General features: G+C 40.2%; 2 protein-coding genes across 2 annotated transcripts; one reads left to right on the forward strand and one right to left on the reverse strand.

The window, feature by feature from the left end:
• Positions 1-970: 970 nt before the first annotated feature.
• Positions 971-4861, reverse strand: LOC124857477 (protein ATP6V1FNB). The gene is made up of 4 exons (XM_047348742.1): positions 4671-4861; positions 3285-3447; positions 2972-3074; positions 971-1089 (listed from the first exon to the last, which is right to left on the reverse strand). The coding sequence occupies exons 1-4, from the start codon at positions 4859-4861 to the stop codon at positions 971-973; spliced, it is 576 nt and encodes a 191-aa protein (XP_047204698.1).
• Positions 4862-9624: 4763 nt separating this feature from the next.
• Positions 9625-20511, forward strand: LOC124856331 (gastrula zinc finger protein XlCGF57.1-like). Its single transcript, XM_047346670.1, has 3 exons — positions 9625-9941; positions 17519-18267; positions 18352-20511. Exons 1-3 carry the CDS (start codon positions 9797-9799, stop codon positions 19393-19395), a joined length of 1938 nt encoding a protein of 645 aa, XP_047202626.1. The 5' UTR covers positions 9625-9796; the 3' UTR covers positions 19396-20511.
• Positions 20512-21030: the final 519 nt, after the last annotated feature.

The following is a 21030-nucleotide window of genomic DNA, read 5'->3' on the forward strand; positions in this document are numbered from 1 at the left end:
CTATATTTCTTTAGTATCTCCACAGAAAAAAGAAAAAGCACAGACTGCATGACTTCCAATTCTCATAATTAGGCTATTATAGTTTACCTCCTTTAGAGCCAGTTTACGTCTCTCTTTGTGTTCAGGTTTATTTCTGTCTCCTTAGTGATTGTTACTAACAGGTTCAGGTTGCTGCTAAATATCTGCACATCAAACCTGAGCCCTTACACTCTGGAGGAAGTATTTAAATATTAATCAGGAGTGACGAGCAATAAAAAATTAATTTGTGCAGCGTGCAACATTTCCTCCTGTAGCTCATCGGTTAAAAACTGAGGTATCAGGTGTGGTTCAGCCGGCTCATTACAGTCTAGCAACACATTAATTATACATCACATTTAATCAGTGGTCAGACTGAACTTTACCGACACAAAGAACCGTGTCAGAACCTTTTATCTTAGGTGCTCCTCAGCTGCACACAACTTCATCACCATTTTACCTGGTCATCAACTAATTAACAAAACACTCAGGAATTAAAACAAATGGCTGGTACTTGTATTGTGCTCTGACAATCCCAAAGTGCTTTACACTACAATCATTCATCCACCCTTTCACACACTGAAGGTTGTAAGTTACATTGTAGCTACTGCTGCCTTGGCCAGAAGTGAGGGTGAACATAAAATCGGCGCCACCAGGCCCTCTGACCACCATCAGCAGGCAAGGCAGATGAAGTGTCTTGCCCGAGGATAAAACAACTGAGATGGACGGACCGGTCACAGGATGAACCCCTACAACCGCAGCTACAGTCGCCCCAAAACAAAACAAGAAAAATTCTAACTTAACGTAACATAGAGAAAATTATATTTAGCTTTTGATACAGTGCAAAAGACATGAAATTATTATTGAAATTATTTATTTACACTTTGACCAAAATAAACAAGCATTTAGAGAAAATTACATAGAAGAGCATTTGCTGTTGCACCAGAGTTGGACTTCAGCTGGTGACGTCTGTAGCAGAAGGGTTGTTGAACACACCGTTTCGAGCGTAGAAGGTGCTCTTCACCACTGATGACCGGGCACAGGATGGAGTTCTGTAATCCACAGTGTAGTCACCTGTGGGGAAAGATACAACTTTTAGCACCAAAAACTGTTTGAAGTGCAATCTTGGCCACAGTAAAACAAATAAGGCCTATTAAACTGAGTAGAGGTTAGAGTTTAGCAAATTTCAAATCAGTATCAGCCAACATAAACGGAGTAAAGCTTGTAAATCTAAAAACTAATGGATACAAAGGAGTAGGGAAGCATATATTCAGTCTTTCTCAAGAGCACATCCTGGTTTTAAACTTTTTCACAGTCCTTTTGATGCAAATCAACAAAAAATGAGAATAGACATAACAGCCAGATAAAAAAAGGTATACAGTACTTAAAGCATTAAAACTATAAATCCCAGAATGCACTGAAACACCAAACGATGTTACTTTAGCTTTTGACACCTCTGTGTTGTTACCTTTTAGGGCATGCACCTGAAAAAAAGGGGCCGGGCAACAAGTGTATTAATGAGAAAGGCAGCAAGATACCCATGCTAACTTTGGAGGAACTACAGAAATACACAGCTCAGGTGGGAGAATCTGCCAACAATACATCTATTAGTTAGCTTTGGTAGCAAGCAGAAAGCCATTGCCTAAAGAAACTCGTAAGAAGTCCAGTTTGCCAGAAGCCATATAGGGTAGTGTTTCTCAACCCTGATCCTCACGGCCTACTGTCCTTAATATTTTAGATGTGTCTGAGCTCCAGCCAACCTGACTCAAATGATTGTATTGCCTCCTCAACATGAATCAGAAGCCTGTTAATCACCTTTTTATTTAAGTCAGGCGTGTGGGAGAAGGGAAACATCTAAAACATACAGGACAGTAAGTCCTGAGGACCAGGGTTGAAAAAACTGAAATGGGGGACACAGCAAACATGAGGATGAAGGTCCTCTGGTTAGATGATACCAAAATGTAACTTTCTGGCCTACATGCATAGCACGGTGTATAGCAAAAAACTAACACTGCACATGACCTCAAACACATCATCCTCACAGTGGAACATGGTGGTGGCAGCATCATACTGAGGGGATGCTTATCTTCAGCAGGGACAGGGAAGCTGGTCAGATTTGATGGTAAGATGTACAGAGCTAAATCCAGGATGATCCTGGAAGAAAACCTGTTAGTGGATCAGAAGATTTAAGACTGGGGCGAAGGTTCACCTTCCAACAGAACAATGACCCTCAACATACAGACAGATATACAGTGGAATGGTTTAGGTCAAGGCATGTTCATGTGTAAAAGTCCAGAACTAAATCCAACTGAGAATCTGAGACTAAATTTCAAACATTGATGTCCATGGATACTCTCCATCCAGTCTGACTGAGAGTGAGCAATTTTTCAAGAAAAATGGGCAAATATTTCAGTCTGTTGTTGTGCAAAGCTGTTAGTGGCAAAGCCTGAGTATAATGACAGGTGGCTCTACAAAGTATTCACTCAGTGAGGCCAAATTCAGATTTTTATTTGTAAAAAATATTAAAAACTGTTTCTTTCCTCTTCACTATATCCTGTATTTTGTGTTCATCTAAGACATGAAATCTCCCAAAAATAGATAAAAGGCATTTGTTGTAACATGACAAAATGTAGAAAAGTGATAGAACAAGTGTAAATATGTTGTAAGTCACTGTGTTGCACTGAGTCATTGTAACTGTGAAAATAAGCCCAGATGATAATTTATTTCCTTACTGCAAAAGAGTTGTAGCTCACTTTCACTCCTGCTGTCTGTTCTGAATTTTTAACTAAGGGGACGAAAAAAGTCAAGAAAGAAGAAGAAAGTCAAACCTATCAGTCAAGGATTGGCCATGAAATGTGTAGAAGTGTTTCTAATCTTTTCAAGACTCTCAGACACGGAGGACACATTGAAGTAGTAAAATAATGAGTTAGATGTTCAGCACAGAGCCTGATCTTACCCAGCCTCCAGCCATACTCCCAGGATGAAAGCAGGGGAAAGTCAAATTTCTCCTCCGGTCTGATGTAGCTACGCTTACGCAGGTACAAACTCCGTCCTCTTCCCTGCAGAGGACATTTAGTTGAACATGAGTTTTGCATAAAGTGAATAAATCAAATAAATAAATGAAACTGGCTGAGATTCTGCTTGTACAAAAAGCAGAAAAGGAAACAAACTTTTGCTTTTGATTGAGGTCAGGATATAAACCATCTGAAACAGATTTCAGACTTCTATGATGAACTGGACAAAGTAAACAGAGCAGTGTTTGTTTTTACATTATGGGAGGAGTCCTGATACAGAGCCTGTCTGGTCTGAGGAGATGTGGGTCTCATCAGAGGAGGCACATCAAGGTGCTGTTTTCCTTCCTTAGGGAGGGGAGGAGGTCGAGGAAGGTCAATCTGCTTCCCGGGTGCTCTGGGAACAGCAGCTGTAATAGCCCTGATGAATGCATTTACAGGATTTAATTTAACATTTTAACAGAACAGAAAAGCAGTTTGAAGTGCAGCCTTGGGTACATGCTGCCAGTGAAAACTGAGCAGAGGTCAAAGTTGAGCATTTTGCAACACTATATCAGCCAGCATAAAAGAAGTAAAGCTTGTAAAATCTAAGACCAGTGTACAAATGAGTAAGTAAGTGTATTTTCAGTCTTTCTCAAGAGCACATAAAAGGTTTAAACTGTTTCTCAGTTTTTTTGATCCAAATCAACAAAAAGATGACAATAGACATAACAGACCAGATAAAACAGGCCATCACAAAATAAAGTTTATCAATTTCAGAGACATAAAGACTTTCTTTTTAAACTTTTTGCCACTCAGAACGACAAATAACTATGAAAAGTCAATAAGCTTCAAGAAAAATATCACAATATCATCTGCATAGAAAGGTGTTGGGTGAGTGATGTTTATCACTGGGTCAAACACACAACCTTGCAAATGCTAATTGAAAAAGACCTTTGCAGAAATATGTGTTGAGATACCCACTCATTGCCTGGCTTTTTACATCAATATAAAGTGATCTGCAGCCTACAAAGGAAAACTGCACAACTCGTCCATCTACCTTCTATTCGAACTTATCCATGCATGGCCGCGGAGGGGGGGCTGGTGCCTAACGCCAGCAGTCGATGGGTGAGAACAGGGAACACCCTGGACATGTCGCCAGGCCGTCACAGGCAACACAGACACAAAGGACAGACAAGCACAAAGCCACACCTTAGGAGAATTTAGAGTAACCAATTTACCTAACAGTCATGTTTTGGGACTGTGGGAGAAAGAGTACCTGGAGAGAACCCACACATGCACAGGGAGAACATTTCAACTCCATGCAGAAAGACCCTTTAGGCTGGGAACAAACCAAGAACCTTCTTGTTGCAAGGCAACAGTGCTATCAACTGCGCCAATATGCATTTCTTCTTGTATCAGCAATTTCTGAGAATCTACTCTGTTAGGATAACACAGGTTTAGTAACTATGTTTTCAATAACTTTACTTTGAAATGCAGCTTACATATTGATCTCTACTTTAGAGCTTTGAAAGAACTCAAATTGATCCTTTTGAGTTGCAGTTAAACAGTGCAGCCATGGCTGTTCAGATTTAAACATTTTATTTAAAATTAGGCACAATTATATTGAGAGAAAAGCTGCTTTTAAGAAACATTTCAACTCACTGAGTGTCTTTAGACAACTGGGGCAGCTTTGTGGGCTCCAAGCTGTTATAGCTGGACGGGTAGAGTTTGGCATAGCGGCTCTTCCATGCCAAACGGGTCAACACCTGCTTCTGGACCTGCTCCTTGTAGAAATTCTGGCTCTGAGTAGTGAGCAGGTTTCGCATCTCCTGCAAGACCTTAGAATTTAGCATTACTTCTATACCAAGACGCAGTAAAACCAGGTTCAGCCAAAACCAAACTGCAGCATCTGTGTCCTGAGAAAGAAGATGTTTTTTTAACAGCTAATAATCTTTTAAAGGGATGAGGTTCTCCTTGTTCCATCACTATAATTAAACTTTTAGTCCAGATATTAGATTTTGCAAGCATCTGGATTTATCATCCTGTGGTGATCGTTATTTTCTGAACATTTTAATTTGATCATCAATAAGATATTTTACTCTAGATGAAAACTGTCAAAATAGTTTTAGATCAGTGTTGGGAAATAAAGTAACATCTGAGAGAAAACTAACAGTCTAGAAGCTAATATCTCATCCTAAAGGCCTGAAAACACAACATGAAGATAAATTAAAGGCATGGTGATTGTAGTAAAAATTAAAAGTATTGTTGTTCTACCACTTTATATGACATGATAAAAGTATTCAGTCCCTTCTTCCTGCAACAGCAGGCCTGATTTATGGATGTAGTCAGCTCTGTTTGTATGTTTATGGGGTGCCGGTTGTAGTAGTAGTGTATAGTTATTTACAGAGTTATTTAGCCTGTCATAGCAAAATAAATATTTAGCTCCAAACAGAATATTTAGTTAGCAAGCTAAATATTTAGCTTCAAATTAAATGTTTTGTTTGTCAACTGAATATTGAACTTGCTAATTAAATATTTAGTTTGGAATTGTGACATTTATAAATGTATGAATGATATGGTGGAGATGTTTCTTTAAAAAATGAACCCCTGTTTTTTTCTGTTATGACAGACTGAATAACTCAAAATATTCCTGTCAATTTTTGACTGTGTAACTTTACAAACAGCACCCCATATAGTTTGGGGGCAGGAGTGCATGGTGCAGATAAGGAAGAAACATTCTGTTAGGTTCAAGGTCCGGTCATCCTCTAAAAGTGGGCTTATGTGAAGATTCCCAGACATCTGGTGAACTGAAGTGTCTTCTATAAGAAGGTTACGCACCATGCCTGGTTAGAACACATATCTGAAGGTTTGCTCTGTATGCTGTTCTCATCTTGTAAGACTAATAAAGCTGACTGAGTGAAGCTTTAACGATCCCAGCCTTGCTTTTTAATAACAGTGATTATGCAAAGTTAGAAAGTAAAGTGCTCTAATGTTGCTTTGCAACAGAGGAAACTGATGTGGAAATTTAAAGAAGAAAATACTAAAAGGAGAATCCGTAACTCGCCTGTTTTATTGTTTTTGCTTTTGCTTAACAGAAGAATCCTGTTTTTTTATATCATTTCATCCTGAGAGATTGGAAGTGAATAAATCTGTCGTGCAGCAGCAAAAATCCGGATCGGTTGCTAAATTAAATAATCCACAAGGTAGCCTTTTATCGTGCATATTGTTTGCTGCAGTTGTCAAAAACTCAGAAATAATCCAAACTGCTGTGCCAAATATACAAAAAAACCATACATATTTTGTGTAAAATTGTTTGTAAAATCAGACATGTTAAACGTTTTTGAATCATTGTCCCTGTTTGTGTATCCATCTGATCAAAGAGGCTCTAACTTATCATATAGACTGATGCTGCAGAGCTTTAGCTGTTTTGTGTGTCAATGTATGACTAAAAAAATAAAAGTATGGCAAGAAAAAAAAAGCTTTTTTTTACCATACTTCAAAGGAAACTAATTACGTCCCACTTTTGTTAGCCATTAAATATCTCAAATTTACCTTTGTTTTGTCCCTCTTGGTGTTGCAGAGTTGTGTTGCTCTCAGTGAAAACAAACTGTGGGTCAGATAACGCTCTGCACACAAAGAAACATGAGACATCAACACACATGCACCAGCACACACCAGTAACAATGACACATCTGGTTTGTTCGATCAGTTTTTAAGGTCAAGCGTTTTTAAAATAAAAATTAGCTAAACAGCTTCCTTAGTGCACTGAAAAACATCATTGTGTTTGTGTGGTCCTAATGCAGAAAATAATGGCTTTTAGAGTTCGGTGGAACCATTCAGCATTACCAGAGGTTATGACGCATTCTAACTAGGACGATATATGCAAAAATATATCGTCATCAGTTTGTTCAACAATAATATCCCAAAGGACCGTTTGAAAGGCAACATGTATGGCTTCTAAAGTTCAAATGAATGCTTCCCATGGCAATAACATATTTAGTCTGTTGGACAAAGTCTCTTGCACTGGCGCAGTTCGCAGCCGGGTGTGAAGCGGCTGGGATGAAGATCAGCTCCTCCAAGTCAGAGGCCATGGTTCTCGACCGGAAAAGGGTGGCTTGTCCTCTTCAGGTTGGAGGGGAGTTCCTGCCTCAAGTGGAGGAGTTTAAGTATCTTGGGGTCTTGTTCACGAGTGAGGGAAGAATGGAGCAGGAAATCGACAGGCGGATCGGTGCGGCTGCCGCAGTAATGGGGGCACTGTGCCGGTCCGTTGTGGTAAAGAGAGAGTTCAGCCGAAAAACGAAGCTCTCGATTTACTGGTCAGTCTACGTTCCTACCCTCACCTATGGCCATGAACTTTGGGTCATGACCAAAAGAACGAGATCCCGGATACAAGCGGCTGAAATAAGCTTCCTCCGTAGGGTGGCCGGGCACTCCCTTAGAGATAGGGTGAGGAGCTCGGCCATCCGGGAGGGGCTTGGAGTAGAGCCGCTACTCCTCCACATCGAGAGGAGCCAGTTGAGGTGGCTCGGGCATCTATACCGGATGTCTCCTGGACACCTTCCTCAGGAGGTGTTCCAGGCACGTCCCACACCGGGAGGAGGCCCAGGGGACGGCCCAGGACACGCTGGAGGGATTATGTCTCTCCGCTGGCCTGGGAACGCCTTGGGCTCCCCCCGGAGGAGCTGGAGGAGGTGTCTGGGGAGAGGGACGTCTGGGTGTCTCTACTGAGTCTTTTGCCCCTACAACCTGGTCCCGGATAAAGCGGAAGACGACAAGTACGAGTACGACAAAGTCTCACTGCTGTAGAAATCAACACCTTACAGAGATGATGAAGCTCCGAGGATAAATACAAGAGAGTGCAATGAGGAAAATGTGGATTTTGTCCGACCAATCAGGTCATTGCGATATGCAACAGTAATAGTGAAAATTGCATGATTCCCTAATATTTTTCACCCATAATCTATTGTTTCTTTGAGAGAAGACTGAAGCCTGATATTCCATGTAAATCAGATTAAATGAACAACAGGGTTAGCAGTGTGCTGGTGTGGCATTCCTTAAGGTCTGGATGCAAGCAATGACTTTTGTTATAGTCCTGGGCCTTGGCGCTGGGTCGGAGTTGATCTCCAATATGATCCCACTCCTTTGTTTTGGGAATAACTGGTTGGTCTGGTTGACTATTGAGGACTTTAAAATGGCCGGCAGTTGAAAGACATAAGCATCGCGTGTGGACAGGTGTGGACTTATTGAATGACAATACCAGGGTGTCTCAGATCCAGTACCTGAATTTGACTGTACCGTTTGATTACTAAGGTCAATGGGAATAAATGTACTTGACTTGGTATCTGTCTGAATTGACTTGGTTGAAGTTCCTTGAGACAACGTGTGTCGTAAATTGGCACCGTAGACGTGGGGGTGGGGTCCCCAATATTGGACACAGACACATTTGTCCCACCCAAAAATTAGACTGCGGAGAAGAAGACTATTTTATTTTGAAAACATGAACTCAAAATATTTTTTGAAAGTGCAACACAGCATCATATGACTAGCTCGCCCCTCCCTCACCAGCTCTGACAGTGTTTGGAGGGGGAGACAGAAGCTGATATCAGCAGACAGTCTGATGATTGAAATATGTTAACACTAGCCAACAAGTTTGGTCATCTCATTTCAGCATAATGCCACCCCCAAAGAGAGGCTGGAACTGCAGCAGGACTTTTGCTTCTTTAAAAAGAGTAATATTACACAACACAAGGGCAACACCTAATTATACTATTAGGTGTTATACTATTTATCATCATGTATGGCATTATATTAGATATGTGCAATAATGTCTCATCAGGAGAATGATGGTACATAGAGTAGCGAGGCAGTTGAAGCAATGAAAGGTGGAGACCCTGAGGAAGCTCAGTTGAGGTCTTAAACTGATTAGTGAAATATGGATTAACCTGTTATTCCTTTTTAAACAGAAACAATTTGATCATGAGAAGAACCGTAATACATTCAGGGAAGAGATAGGAGAGCCAGGTGGAGCTTCAGGGTGAAGTAAGTTTTAAAAATCATATTATTGATTTGAATAGATCCAGAAAGGAGAACAGGTGGAGACTGATGCTAAGTTGATTTTTTAAAAGACAAATTTTCAAAATTATTTCATTATTTCAACAGTACCATATGGGTTTGGGTCAGGATCTGATTAGGTTATCAGCTGCACTAGAACAAGTATGGTGAAATGCTGCTCCATTGTGACCAATGAGTGGATTTTTTTCCGTTTGGTTTTAAAATGGGCCACCTTTATGCTCAGAAACTGCACCTTAGACATGCATCTCTGAAACCATTTTGTGTGTTTAGGAGCAGAAATGCATCACGAAGGAATCTAAGGACCATTTATTTTTTCAGTGTATGTTTTCTGATGCTTTTTGGCTTTTTGGGTGGTTACACTTTTTCAGCTGGAAACATTTTGTTAGAAGGACATACAGACTTATTTTTTTAGAACACTGTTCTAATTCTTGGAAAAACATGTATTCACAAAACCAAATGTATGAAAATGACTATTTCTGAGCTTCTATTTATGTAAAAGCTTTTTACGAGCATGCGCGTCGCTTGGACGCTGACGTCATTAGAGTTCGGGGAGGTTCAGACCGACCAAAGCCGTTTAGACTCGGAGTGGTGGGGGCTGAAGACGACGCCAGCAGGGGGACACTCCTCCGTCTGAGGAAGAACAAAGTCTTGTTAACTTGGCTTCTCTGAGTTTGCTGCTCAGTAACTGAGGAACATCTGAGGAGAAGCTAACAGAGATGTGGAGACAGCAGCTCAAACGGTGGCAGAGTGCAGCAGTGGGAGACATTTCCCAAACTGCTAAAAAAGAGGAAGAAAGATTTCAGCTGCGCCACAACATCCTGGAGGCTGGTTTCAACCCCAAAGTTCTGCTGCACAGATTAGGTTTGTATGTTTTCATCTCTACTAGAGTTTAGGAACATTTTCAGGTGACGAATGGCTTACCTTCTATAAGCCCAAGTGTGCTCCATTTGTTTTTTTTATTGTTTCTCAACTTTTATTGAAAATTATAAAACATACAGAACAAAATTTTGTTCACAAGTCATCAAGAACAATAATCAACAGACAGGTCAAAAAGAAAAAGATGTCATGAACCAGTTTTTATCCATAGGGTCTTTTCAAGGAGATGCATCTGTAATGTATGATGTTACTATTTTATTGTGAAAGGCAACGAACTCTCGCTACCGGAAGTCCGAAGCCTTTCACAATAAAACAGTAACATCAAACATTACATTCCCTTTCTTCAGTTATTTTTTAACACATTTTATGCACATATAAATGTATATGTGTGTAGAACAAGAGACCATGTACACACAGGCCTGTAATATGGTAACAGATATTTAGCTTTCTTCAAATGTATAAGAAACAATCCCAACCAAACAATTAACTAACAAGTGAAAGCCATAAAACGCCTCCTTTTAAAGAACCTCGTTGTAAACCAGTCATTCTAAACCAACCATAGCCTAGCTCTTTGTGAGAGTTATAACATAACTAGCTTTAAATCAGTTATATAATGAACTCAGTGTCCACTACCATATTTTCACTCTATGTCTCAATGGAGTTCTGACCAATCTACCCGATCTATTGTGGTAAGGCTGCGTGAACCCAGGCGGCTCAGCACCGTCCTCGCTTTGAGCTGGTGTAGAAGACTGTGTGTATGTCTCAACCTTATCAGCAGAGTCATCACAGTCCAAATCAGCAAACACTTTGCTCAGTGGAGGTCTTTCTGTCTCTTGGCCACCCATTTATTGACAGGTTTTTTTAGCTACTGAAGAACTGAGTCAAGTGATTTTGCTTCTCTGAACATTTCCAGTTTTTCATCTGAGATGGGTAACAGTGGAATGACCCAATTGATCTGTAGCTCTTTTTTGAGGAGATCCTCTTTGTGCTCTTTAAGGTGAGCATGGCCCAGTGCATCTTCTACAGGTCCTTCTCAAAAAATTAGCATATTGTGATAAAGTTCATTATTTTCCATAATGTCATGATGAAAATTTAGCATTCATATATTTTAGATTCATTGCACACTAACTGAAATATTTCAGGTCTTTTATTGTCTTAATACGGATGATTTTGGCATACAGCTCATGAAAACCCAAAATTCCTATCTCACAAAATTAGCATATCATTAAAAGGGTCTCTAAACGAGCTATGAACCTAATCATCTGAATCAACAAGTTAACTCTAAACACCTGCAAAAGATTCCTGAGGCCTTTAAAACTCCCAGCCTGGTTCATCATTCAAAACCCCAATCATGGGTAAGACTGCCGACCTGACTGCTGTCCAGAAGGCCACTATTGACACCCTCAAGCAAGAGGGTAAGACACAGAAAGAAATTTCTAAACAAATAGGCTGTTCCCAGAGTGCTGTATCAAGGCACCTCAGTGGGAAGTCTGTGGGAAGGAAAAAGTGTGGCAGAAAATGCTGCACAACGAGAAGAGGTGACCGGACCCTGAGGAAGATAGTGGAGAAGGGCCGATTCCAGACCTTGGGGGACCTGCGGAAGCAGTGGACTGAGTCTGGAGTAGAAACATCCAGAACCACCGTACACAGGCGTGTGCAGGAAATGGGCTACAGGCACCGCATTCCCCAGGTCAAGCCACTTTTGAACCAGAAACAGCGGCAGAAGCGCCTGACCTGGGCTACAGAGAAGCAGCACTGGACTGTTGCTCAGTGGTCCAAAGTACTTTTTTCGGATGAAAGCAAATTCTGCATGTCATTCGGAAATCAAGGTGCCAGAGTCTGGAGGAAGACTGGGGAGAAGGAAATGCCAAAATGCCAGAAGTCCAGTGTCAAGTACCCACAGTCAGTGATGGTCTGGGGTGCCGTGTCAGCTGCTGGTGTTGATCCACTGTGTTTTATCAATGGCAGGGTCAATGCAGCTAGCTATCAGGAGATTTTGGAGCACTTCATGCTTCCATCTGCTGAAAAGCTTTATGGAGATGAAGATTTCGTTTTTCAGCACGACCTGGCACCTGCTCACAGTGCCAAAACCACTGGTAAATGGTTTACTGACCATGGTATCACTGTGCTCAATTGGCCTGCCAACTCTCCTGACCTGAACCCCATAGAGAATCTGTGGGATATTGTGAAGAGAACGTTGAGAGACTCAAGACCCAACACTCTGGATGAGCTAAAGGCCGCTATCGAAGCATCCTGGGCCTCCATAAGACCTCAGCAGGGCCACAGGCTGATTGCCTCCATGCCACGCCGCATTGAAGCAGTCATTTCTGCCAAAGGATTCCCGACCAAGTATTGAGTGCATAACTGTACATGATTATTTGAAGGTTGACGTTTTTTGTATTAAAAACACTTTTCTTTTATTGGTCGGATGAAATATGCTAATTTTGTGAGATAGGAATTTTGGGTTTTCATGAGCTGTATGCCAAAATCATCCGTATTAAGACAATAAAAGACCTGAAATATTTCAGTTAGTGTGCAATGAATCTAAAATATATGAATGTAAAATTTTCATCATTACATTATGGAAAATAATGAACTTTATCACAATATGCTAATATTTTGAGAAGGACCTGTATATATATATGATCTTTCCCCAGAAAGAGCAACAGTTGTGTAGAGGGTAGTGTCTTTGTCACTAAAGTAGATCATAATGTAAATGTGCAGAAACAAGTAATAATAATAGAATAAAATAACTTGTGTACAATAAATAGTGGAGGTGATTGTGCTACAATGACAATGACTGCAGGTATTTGCAAATACAGAGGTAATTGAATGAGTTATTAAACGGTGGAATTGAACAGTCTGACAGCGGGGGGATGAAGGACCTGCGGTAGCGCTCCTTCCTGCACTAAGGGTGTCTCAGTCGGCCACTGATGGAGCTGCTCAATGGGTCAGAGGTTATGTCCATGATGGATGTCAGCTTGGCTAACAACCTCCTCTCACCCACCACCTCCACAGAGTCAAGTGGGCAGCCCAGGTCAGAGCCTGCCCTCCTAACCACCTTGTTCAGTCTCTTCCTGTCCCACTCTGTGCTTCCTGGGGCCCAGCAGATAACAGCCTAGAGGATGACAGAATATAAGACATATTTTCAGTTGTTTCACACTTTTTTGTTCAGTATATAATTCCACATGTGTTAATTCATAGTTTTGATGCCTTCAGTGTGAATCTACAATATTCATAGTCATGAAAATAAAGACAACTCTTTGAATGAGAAGGTGTGTCCAAACTTTTGGTCTGTTCAGTATCTATAAAAGAGGTCCTCTTCCATGTGTGAGAGGTGGGGTCCCTGCACCACCCTGCTTGTGCCACCTGGTCCACGCTGCAGCCATGTCTGCCCCTGTGGGCCGCAATATCACCTACCTTTTATTATTTGATTTTTGCAACTTCAGCACTGCTCAACATTTCATAGAGTTCATTCATGGCAGACATCCACCTCCACCTACATTAGCATTTAACAGGAAGAAACCTCCAGCAGAACAAGAGCCAGGCTCATCTGCCACAACCAACTGGGAGTCTGAGAGGAAAGAGCAGAGACACAAAAGGAACACAGAAGCACTAATCCAGCAATACTTTCTATGTGAAAGAAAAGTAAAATGTTAAAGGCAGCAGTAGCTCCTTCAGTGGGTTCATCTAGTAGAGAAAGGCAGCTGAGCAGTTAAAAGGGGAGTGGTGGCCTAGTGGTTAGAACAGGAGGTTTGTATCCCCACAGATTACCACTCTGGGTCCCTGAGCAAGACCTTTAGCCCCAGAATGCCCCCCGGGTGCCGCACAATGGCAGCCCACTGCTCCCTGTAAGGGATGGGTTAAATGCAGAGGACAAATTTCGTTTTAATGTACATGTGCAATGACCAATAAAAATGATTATTATTATTATAAAACTGTCCAAATCTAACTCTGACAGTATGACAGAAAGCAGTTAGTAACAGTAAAAGCTCAGACAATAGCTATGTCAAGGAGAGACTGGGGTTAAACATCTGTATCCTCTGTTGAGGGAGAACATTACCCTGTGGTACTCCATGTGTAACCCTGGATTTTAAAGATGTTTTATTATTTACATAAACAAACTGGAATCTGTCAGACAAATAAGATTTAAACCATCCTAGCGCTCTTTCCCTGATCCCTACAGCATATTCCAGCCTTTCTAAGAGAATATTCTGATCGATTGTATCAAATGCAGCACTCAGATCTAACAGAACCAGTACAGACACAAGTTCATTATCTGAGGCCATAAGAATATCATTAGTGACTTTCAGCAGAGCTGTTTCAGTGCTATGATGAGCTCTGAAACCTGACTGAAACTCTTTAAACAGGTCATTGCTGTGAAAATGCTCACACATTTGATTAGCAACTATTTTCTCAAGAATTTTAGATAAGAACAGAAGATTGGACATAGGTATTTTATTTAGTAAATCATCTTGATCAAGTGAAGGTTTCTTAAGTAAAGGTTTAATTACAGCTACCTTAAAGTCTGTGGTACATATCCATTTACTAATGATAGGATTAATCTATCTAAAATGGGGCTGGTAATCAGAGGAAACACTTCCTTAAATAATTGTTTGGGATTGGGTCTAACATACAAGTTGAAGGTTTAGATGTAGTTAATATTTTTGATAACTCAGGAAGCTCTACTGGACCAAAGCGGTTCTACAGTTACTTCCAATGCTGTCTCACTTTACTGAGGATGAAGTAATCATGTTCGTCAGGATGCCAAATCCAATAAAGTCATTACTGCTGAGAGCTAAGGGAATGGATAGCTCAATAGAGCTATGACCCTGTGTACATTTAGCAACTGTACTAAAAGAAAACCTAGGATTATTCTTATTCTCTTCTGTTAATGATGAGAAATAAGCTGTTCTAGGTTGCATTAGTCTATTTTTCCAGATTAAGTAGGAATCCTCTAGGTGTGTAGAGCCCCATTTTCTCTCTAATGTTCTAACATTTTGCTTTGAAGTACACAGCTCTGAATTAAATCAGGGAGCCAGCCTCCTTTGAATAATTACCTTCCTTTTAAATGGGGTTACATGTCTAATGCACCACATAATGAGGAGGTAACACTATGCACAAGAAAATCAATTTGTGAAATGGAAGAAACACAGTTATTGCCCTCCACTGTGTTTTTCTGTGATAATGGGGAAATTAAAAATGGAACAGATTCTTTAAAGGTTGTCACAGCATTGTCTGATAATGATTCACTCTAATGAAATCTTTCAGGTGTGGAGTGCTCAGTTAAATTAAACTCAAAGGTTTTTAAAAAGTGGTCAGACAGGACAAGGTTATAAGAAAATACTGTTATTTCTTTACACTCAATGCCATATGTCAGTACAAGGTCCAGAGAATGAAGAAAAAGGTGGGTATGTTTGCGGATGTTTTGAGCAAAGCCGATTGAGTCTAAGATAGCATTAAGAGCTGTATTAAGGCTATTACTTTCAGTGTCAACATGAATGTTAAAATCCTCCACTATAATGACCTTATCTGTATTCAACACTTAATCAGATAAAAGGTCTGAAAACTGATCTAAAAATTAATAAGAGCCTGGTGGACGATACAAAACACCAAACAGATGTGGTGTTAGTGCTTTGCAATTTGGATGAGCAAAACCAAGGGTTAAATATTCAAAAGAGTTATTAATTGGTCTGGGACTGATCAATAAATCTGACTGAAAGATAGTTGCTACTCCTCCTCGCCCAGTATTTTGAGGTATGTGGATTATTTAACTAATTGGGAGTTGACTCATTTAACATAATCCTCTTGCTGCCGCCAGGTTTCTGTGAGACAGAATAAATCTATCAGATTGTCCTAAGTCAAGTCAATAACAAAGTTTTTGAAGAGCAATATGTTCAATAAGCCACATTTAATTGTTTTATGAGGTTTTCATGTTTTGTTTTTTTTGGCCAATGTCTTAATATATTCTGCCAGATTCCTAGAAAGAAGAGCTGCTACATCCAAAGTGGGATGGATGCCATCTCTCTGGATCAGACCAGGTTTTCCCCAAAATGTTTGCCAGTTATTAATGTAGCCCTATTTGTTATCAGGACACCACCTAGACAGCCAGCGGTTGAATGACAGCATACGGATAAACATGTCATCACTGGTCAGATCAGGCAGGGCACCAGAGAAAATTAGGGAGTCCGACATTGTTTGGACTTCATGTTTGATTTTCATCAGTAGGACTGTGCAATATCCCAATACCTGACCTTGAATAAGGGAAGTGTGTCCCACAGATGTTTAGATACCTGGGTTCTTTTCTGACCTCTGAGATGAGTTGTTATGGAGTAATTTTGGTAGACCAGCCACTCTTGGGACTTATGTGGAAAATGGCTCTGACTGTGGTTATCTGGAGTCCCAAATTCTTAGAAATGGTTTTATAACCCTTGCCAGACGGATAGATTTCAATGACTTTGTAATGGACCAGGAGAAACGTGGTATTTACATTTCAGGAGTATGCTCTATTTTCACAGTGATCCATCAGAAACTCTTTTTCCACCAGCATTATAGAGCAGTTAGTTCTTTTTCTCTAAGAGAAGACTCAACAAAGCTGAGAGACGAGGACACAGCACAGTTTGTGTCAAGGCAACAGCTATCTGTTATGAGGGGAGACAGCAGCCAGATCATAAAGGCAACTATGGCTGTTTCTTTTTTCTCCCTTGAGCTGAAGCTTCTTAAATTTCGCTAAGGTTGTTGCTTTTTATGTTCTCTGTGAAGATCAAACATGTTGCATTCAAAGATGGCATTAGTAAAGTAAACAACCATTCTGTTCAGTTATTTCTGCTGCATATTTTTCCAGGATAATTATCTGCAGCAGGGATTCAGTTTTGCCCCATGTATGGGCAAATCAACGACTGGTTGTATATCGGTTTGAAGTAACATTAATGCTTCAAAAACCATGTATTCAGAAAAGTGTAGTACAACTTAGTGTCTTGGTTTGTGATCGATAATGCGGCTCAGCTTGGCATAAATATCTGATCATTTCACTCTCCTGTTCTGCCAGTATTCATACCCTCCTTGGTCTCTCATCTAATGCCAGATTGTGTGTTTGCCTTGCCACAACATCCTAGCAGTTTTCATGATCTAGTTATCGTGTATGACCCAGTTTCCATTGCTGCGGCCATGATCCTTCCTAAAGCTTTGCCGGAACAAGCTTTTCTCATATGCTGTTTGAACCTGACCCATTGCTTGTTTTCTCGTACCTCCTTGTCTTTGATTGTTTCCTCTCCACTGTCTCTACATGCTCATCTAGGAGAAGCAAATGCTGCTAGTCAGTGACTCCATGTATCATAAAATCTTTATATAGGCCATCATTTAATCTTAAGCAGCTGATATTTATTTGCACATAGAAAGGCAATTTGTGAATAATGCAACAAAAAAGGAAATTTGAAAAAACTGTAGTTAAATAAAATAAATATTACCACAGCCCCTAAATATCTTTATTAAAAAGCCACTTAGTCCAGGTTGAAGTCAAAATACTTTCTAATAAGCATGATGTGTTTCAATGTTTCCTGCAGATGTTAAGCAGATGCTGATGGTTAAAGAAAAAGCTGCTGTAAACCACAGAGTTTGTGCTGACCTACATGACCCAAAGCCCCTCCACATAAAGAAGGAACAGGAGGAAGTCTGCACCAGTCTGGAGGAAGAGCAGCTTAATGGGGAGGAGATTGATGCCATCAGCTTTCTAGTCACTGCTACTCCAGTAAAGAGTGTGGATGATAAACAGTCCCCTCTGCTGTTACAGCTTCATCAAGACCAAATTAGAGGCAGAGAGCTTGAAGAGGAGAACTATGGAGAAGAATCCATCTGGGTACGAGATCACGAAGATTGTTGCATTTCCTCAGAGGCTAAAGTCACTGAGAAGGAAGAAGAGGATGATGAATCTGGACTGAAAACTAAGGACATGGACAATGACTGGAAGGAGAGCAGAGATCCTGAGTTAGATGGAAACATTGTTAACAAACCTTTTAGCTCCTCTGACTTTGCTGGACAGCATGTTCACAGTCACTCTATTCAGAAACACATGACAGATTTAGAAATAGGTTCTTCAAGCTCTTTGGATAATAAATGTTTTACGGAGAATAAAAAGGTGGGCTCAATAAAGAAAGTCCAGGCTGGAGAGAAGTTGAGCTGTACAGAGTGTAGTAAAACATTTATTGGAAAATATGCTTTAAACACACACATGAGAGTCCACACAGGAGAGAAACCTTTCTGTTGTGATAATTGTGGACAAAGATTTGCCCATAAAGCAACTTTAAACACACACATGAGAATCCACACGGGACAGAAACCTTTCTGTTGTGATCTTTGTGGACAAAGATTTACGAGAAAAGACTATTTGAACACACACATGAGAATCCACACGGGACAGAAACCTTTCTGTTGTGATCTTTGTGGACAAAGATTTACGAGAAAAGACTATTTGAACACACACATGAGAGTCCACACGGGACAGAAACCTTTCTGTTGTGATTATTGTGGACAAAGATTTGCCCATAAAGCAACTTTAAACACACACATGAGAATCCACACGGGACAGAAACCTTTCTGTTGTGATCTTTGTGGACAAAGATTTACGAGAAAAGACTATTTGAACACACACATGAGAATCCACACGGGACAGAAACCTTTTTGTTGTGATTATTGTGGACAAAGATTTGCCCATAAAGCAACTTTAAACACACACATGAGAGTCCACTCTGGACAGAAACCTTTCTGTTGTGATCTTTGTGGAAGAAGATTTTCCCAGAAAAAACATTTGAACAAGCACACAAGAATCCACACAGGACAGAAACCTTTCTGTTGTGATATTTGTGGGCAAAGATTTTCTCAGAAAGACCAATTGAAACCACACACAAGAGTCCACACGGGACAGAAACCTTTCTGTTGTGATCTTTGTGGACAAAGATTTGCCCATAAAGTAAGTTTAAACGCACACATGATAATCCACACTGGACAGAAACCTTTCTATTGTGATCTTTGTGGACAAAGATTCGCCCATAAAGTAAGTTTAAACGCACACATGATAATCCACACTGGACAGAAACCTTTCTGTTGTGATCTTTGTGGACAAAGATTTACCCGAAAAGCATCTTTAAACATACACATGAGAATCCACACGGGACAGAAACCTTTCTGTTGTGATCTTTGTGGAAGAAGATTTTCTCAGAAAGACCATTTGAAAACGCACACAAGAATCCACACGGGTCAGAAACCTTTCTGTTGTGATGTTTGTCGGCAAAGATTTACCAGAAAAGATAATTTGAACATACACATGAGAATCCACATGGGACAGAAACCTTTCTGTTGTGATCTTTGTGGACAAAGATTTACCCGGAAAGCATCTTTAAACATACACATGAGAATCCACACGGGACAGAAACCTTTGTTGTGATGTTGGTGGACAAAGGTTTTCAGAAAAGAACATTTAAATACACACAGGAGAGTCCACGCTGGAGGTAATCTATGAATTCTGGTGGCTAATCTATGAATAATAAAACTGCACAGCTGCCGTTTGCTTTGATATATTTGTGCATTTTCGTTAAAGGCAACAAACTTCAATCGTTGGTTTCAGGATTTCTGTAGAGGCTGATTTTTGTATTTTAACAGGTTGTTTCTTTTCCACTCGTGTCTTTCCACTGTATTTAATCTATTGTCCACTGTATTTAATCTATTGTCCACTGTATTTAATCTATTGTTCAGATTGAGCTTTATCACAGGTGTGTTTTCTGTACATGTGAACGCTTTGGTTTCTAATACAGAATCAGAGGACCTTGGAGTCATTGAGTCGACCATGAACTCCTCCAAATACCAGAGTATCTTTGAGTCAAGATAAAGTCAGCTGTAACTTGGACCAAAGTGGGTTATCAAGAGGACGATGATCCCAGACACAGAAGCAAATATACAGTAGATCAGCCAAAAAAAATCAATAAATCAAGTTGCTGCAGTGGCCTAGTTAAAACCCAGACCAAATTAGATTGAAATACTAGGATCTCACCAGAGCTGTGCAGAAGTACATTTTTCCAAACCTCAATGAAATGAAATAGAGTAATGAGGGCCAAGATAATTTCTTTGTGTGTGTGTGTGCTTTTAGTCCTCTCATCCCTGAGTCGGTCACAGCAGATGGGTATTCATGCAGACCTGGGTTCTGTTGAGAGTTTCCTCCTGTTAAAACTGAGTTTTTCCTTCCTGCTCTCTCCACATGTTTGCTCTGTATGGAGAATTTCATCAAAGTCAATGCCTTTATGCAGCTGGCTGAGCTTCCTTAAAAGGAGAACTGTTTACCAATTGCAATAATATCCTGAATTTTATTTGTCTTACAACTAGGTTTGAATCATTTTTTATGTAATTAAATTAAGTCTGTGTTTTTGTCACTGCTTTCAAAAAGTGAAATATTATAGCTATTATATCATGTAATTTTAATGTTTGCGGCTTACAGATAATGAAAACCCAAAATTCAGAAAATCAAGATTTTATGTAAGATCAATAAAGAACATCCTATTAACAGAAATGTCAGTCTTCTGAAAAGGCTGTTTATTTTTATGCACTCAGTACTTTAGCATTAATTACTGCATCAATGCGCCGTGGAAGCTTTGACCAAAGTGGATCATCATCAGGAAAATGATCCTAAACACTGCAGCAAAACTACACATTTTGGCTTAAAACGTTGCTGCAAGGGCCTAATTAAAGACCAGACCAGAACCTGATTGAAATTCTAGCATCTCACCAGAGCTGTGCAGAAATTGATGTCTGCAAACTCACTCAAATCAATAGTGGAAAGATGGCCAAGATTATTTCTGTGTTTGTGTATCAGCTTTCAAACTTCTAGACCCGCAGTTGTTCAGCCTGTGGTTCTGCTGAGGTGTTCTGGAAGCCCAGGTTGCTTTGATAGCGGCCTTCAGGTCATCTGCATTAATTGGTCCTGGTGTCTCTCATAGATAAAGTAGTTGTATACAGACAATTTGTAAATTCACCCCATTCCAAGAATCCTGTGATGTGTGAATAATTATTGATAGAATCGTTGGAAAGC

The sequence above is a fragment of the Girardinichthys multiradiatus genome, chromosome 20, assembly GCF_021462225.1.
Source record: "Girardinichthys multiradiatus isolate DD_20200921_A chromosome 20, DD_fGirMul_XY1, whole genome shotgun sequence".
In the NCBI taxonomy this organism is placed as follows: domain Eukaryota; kingdom Metazoa; phylum Chordata; class Actinopteri; order Cyprinodontiformes; family Goodeidae; genus Girardinichthys; species Girardinichthys multiradiatus.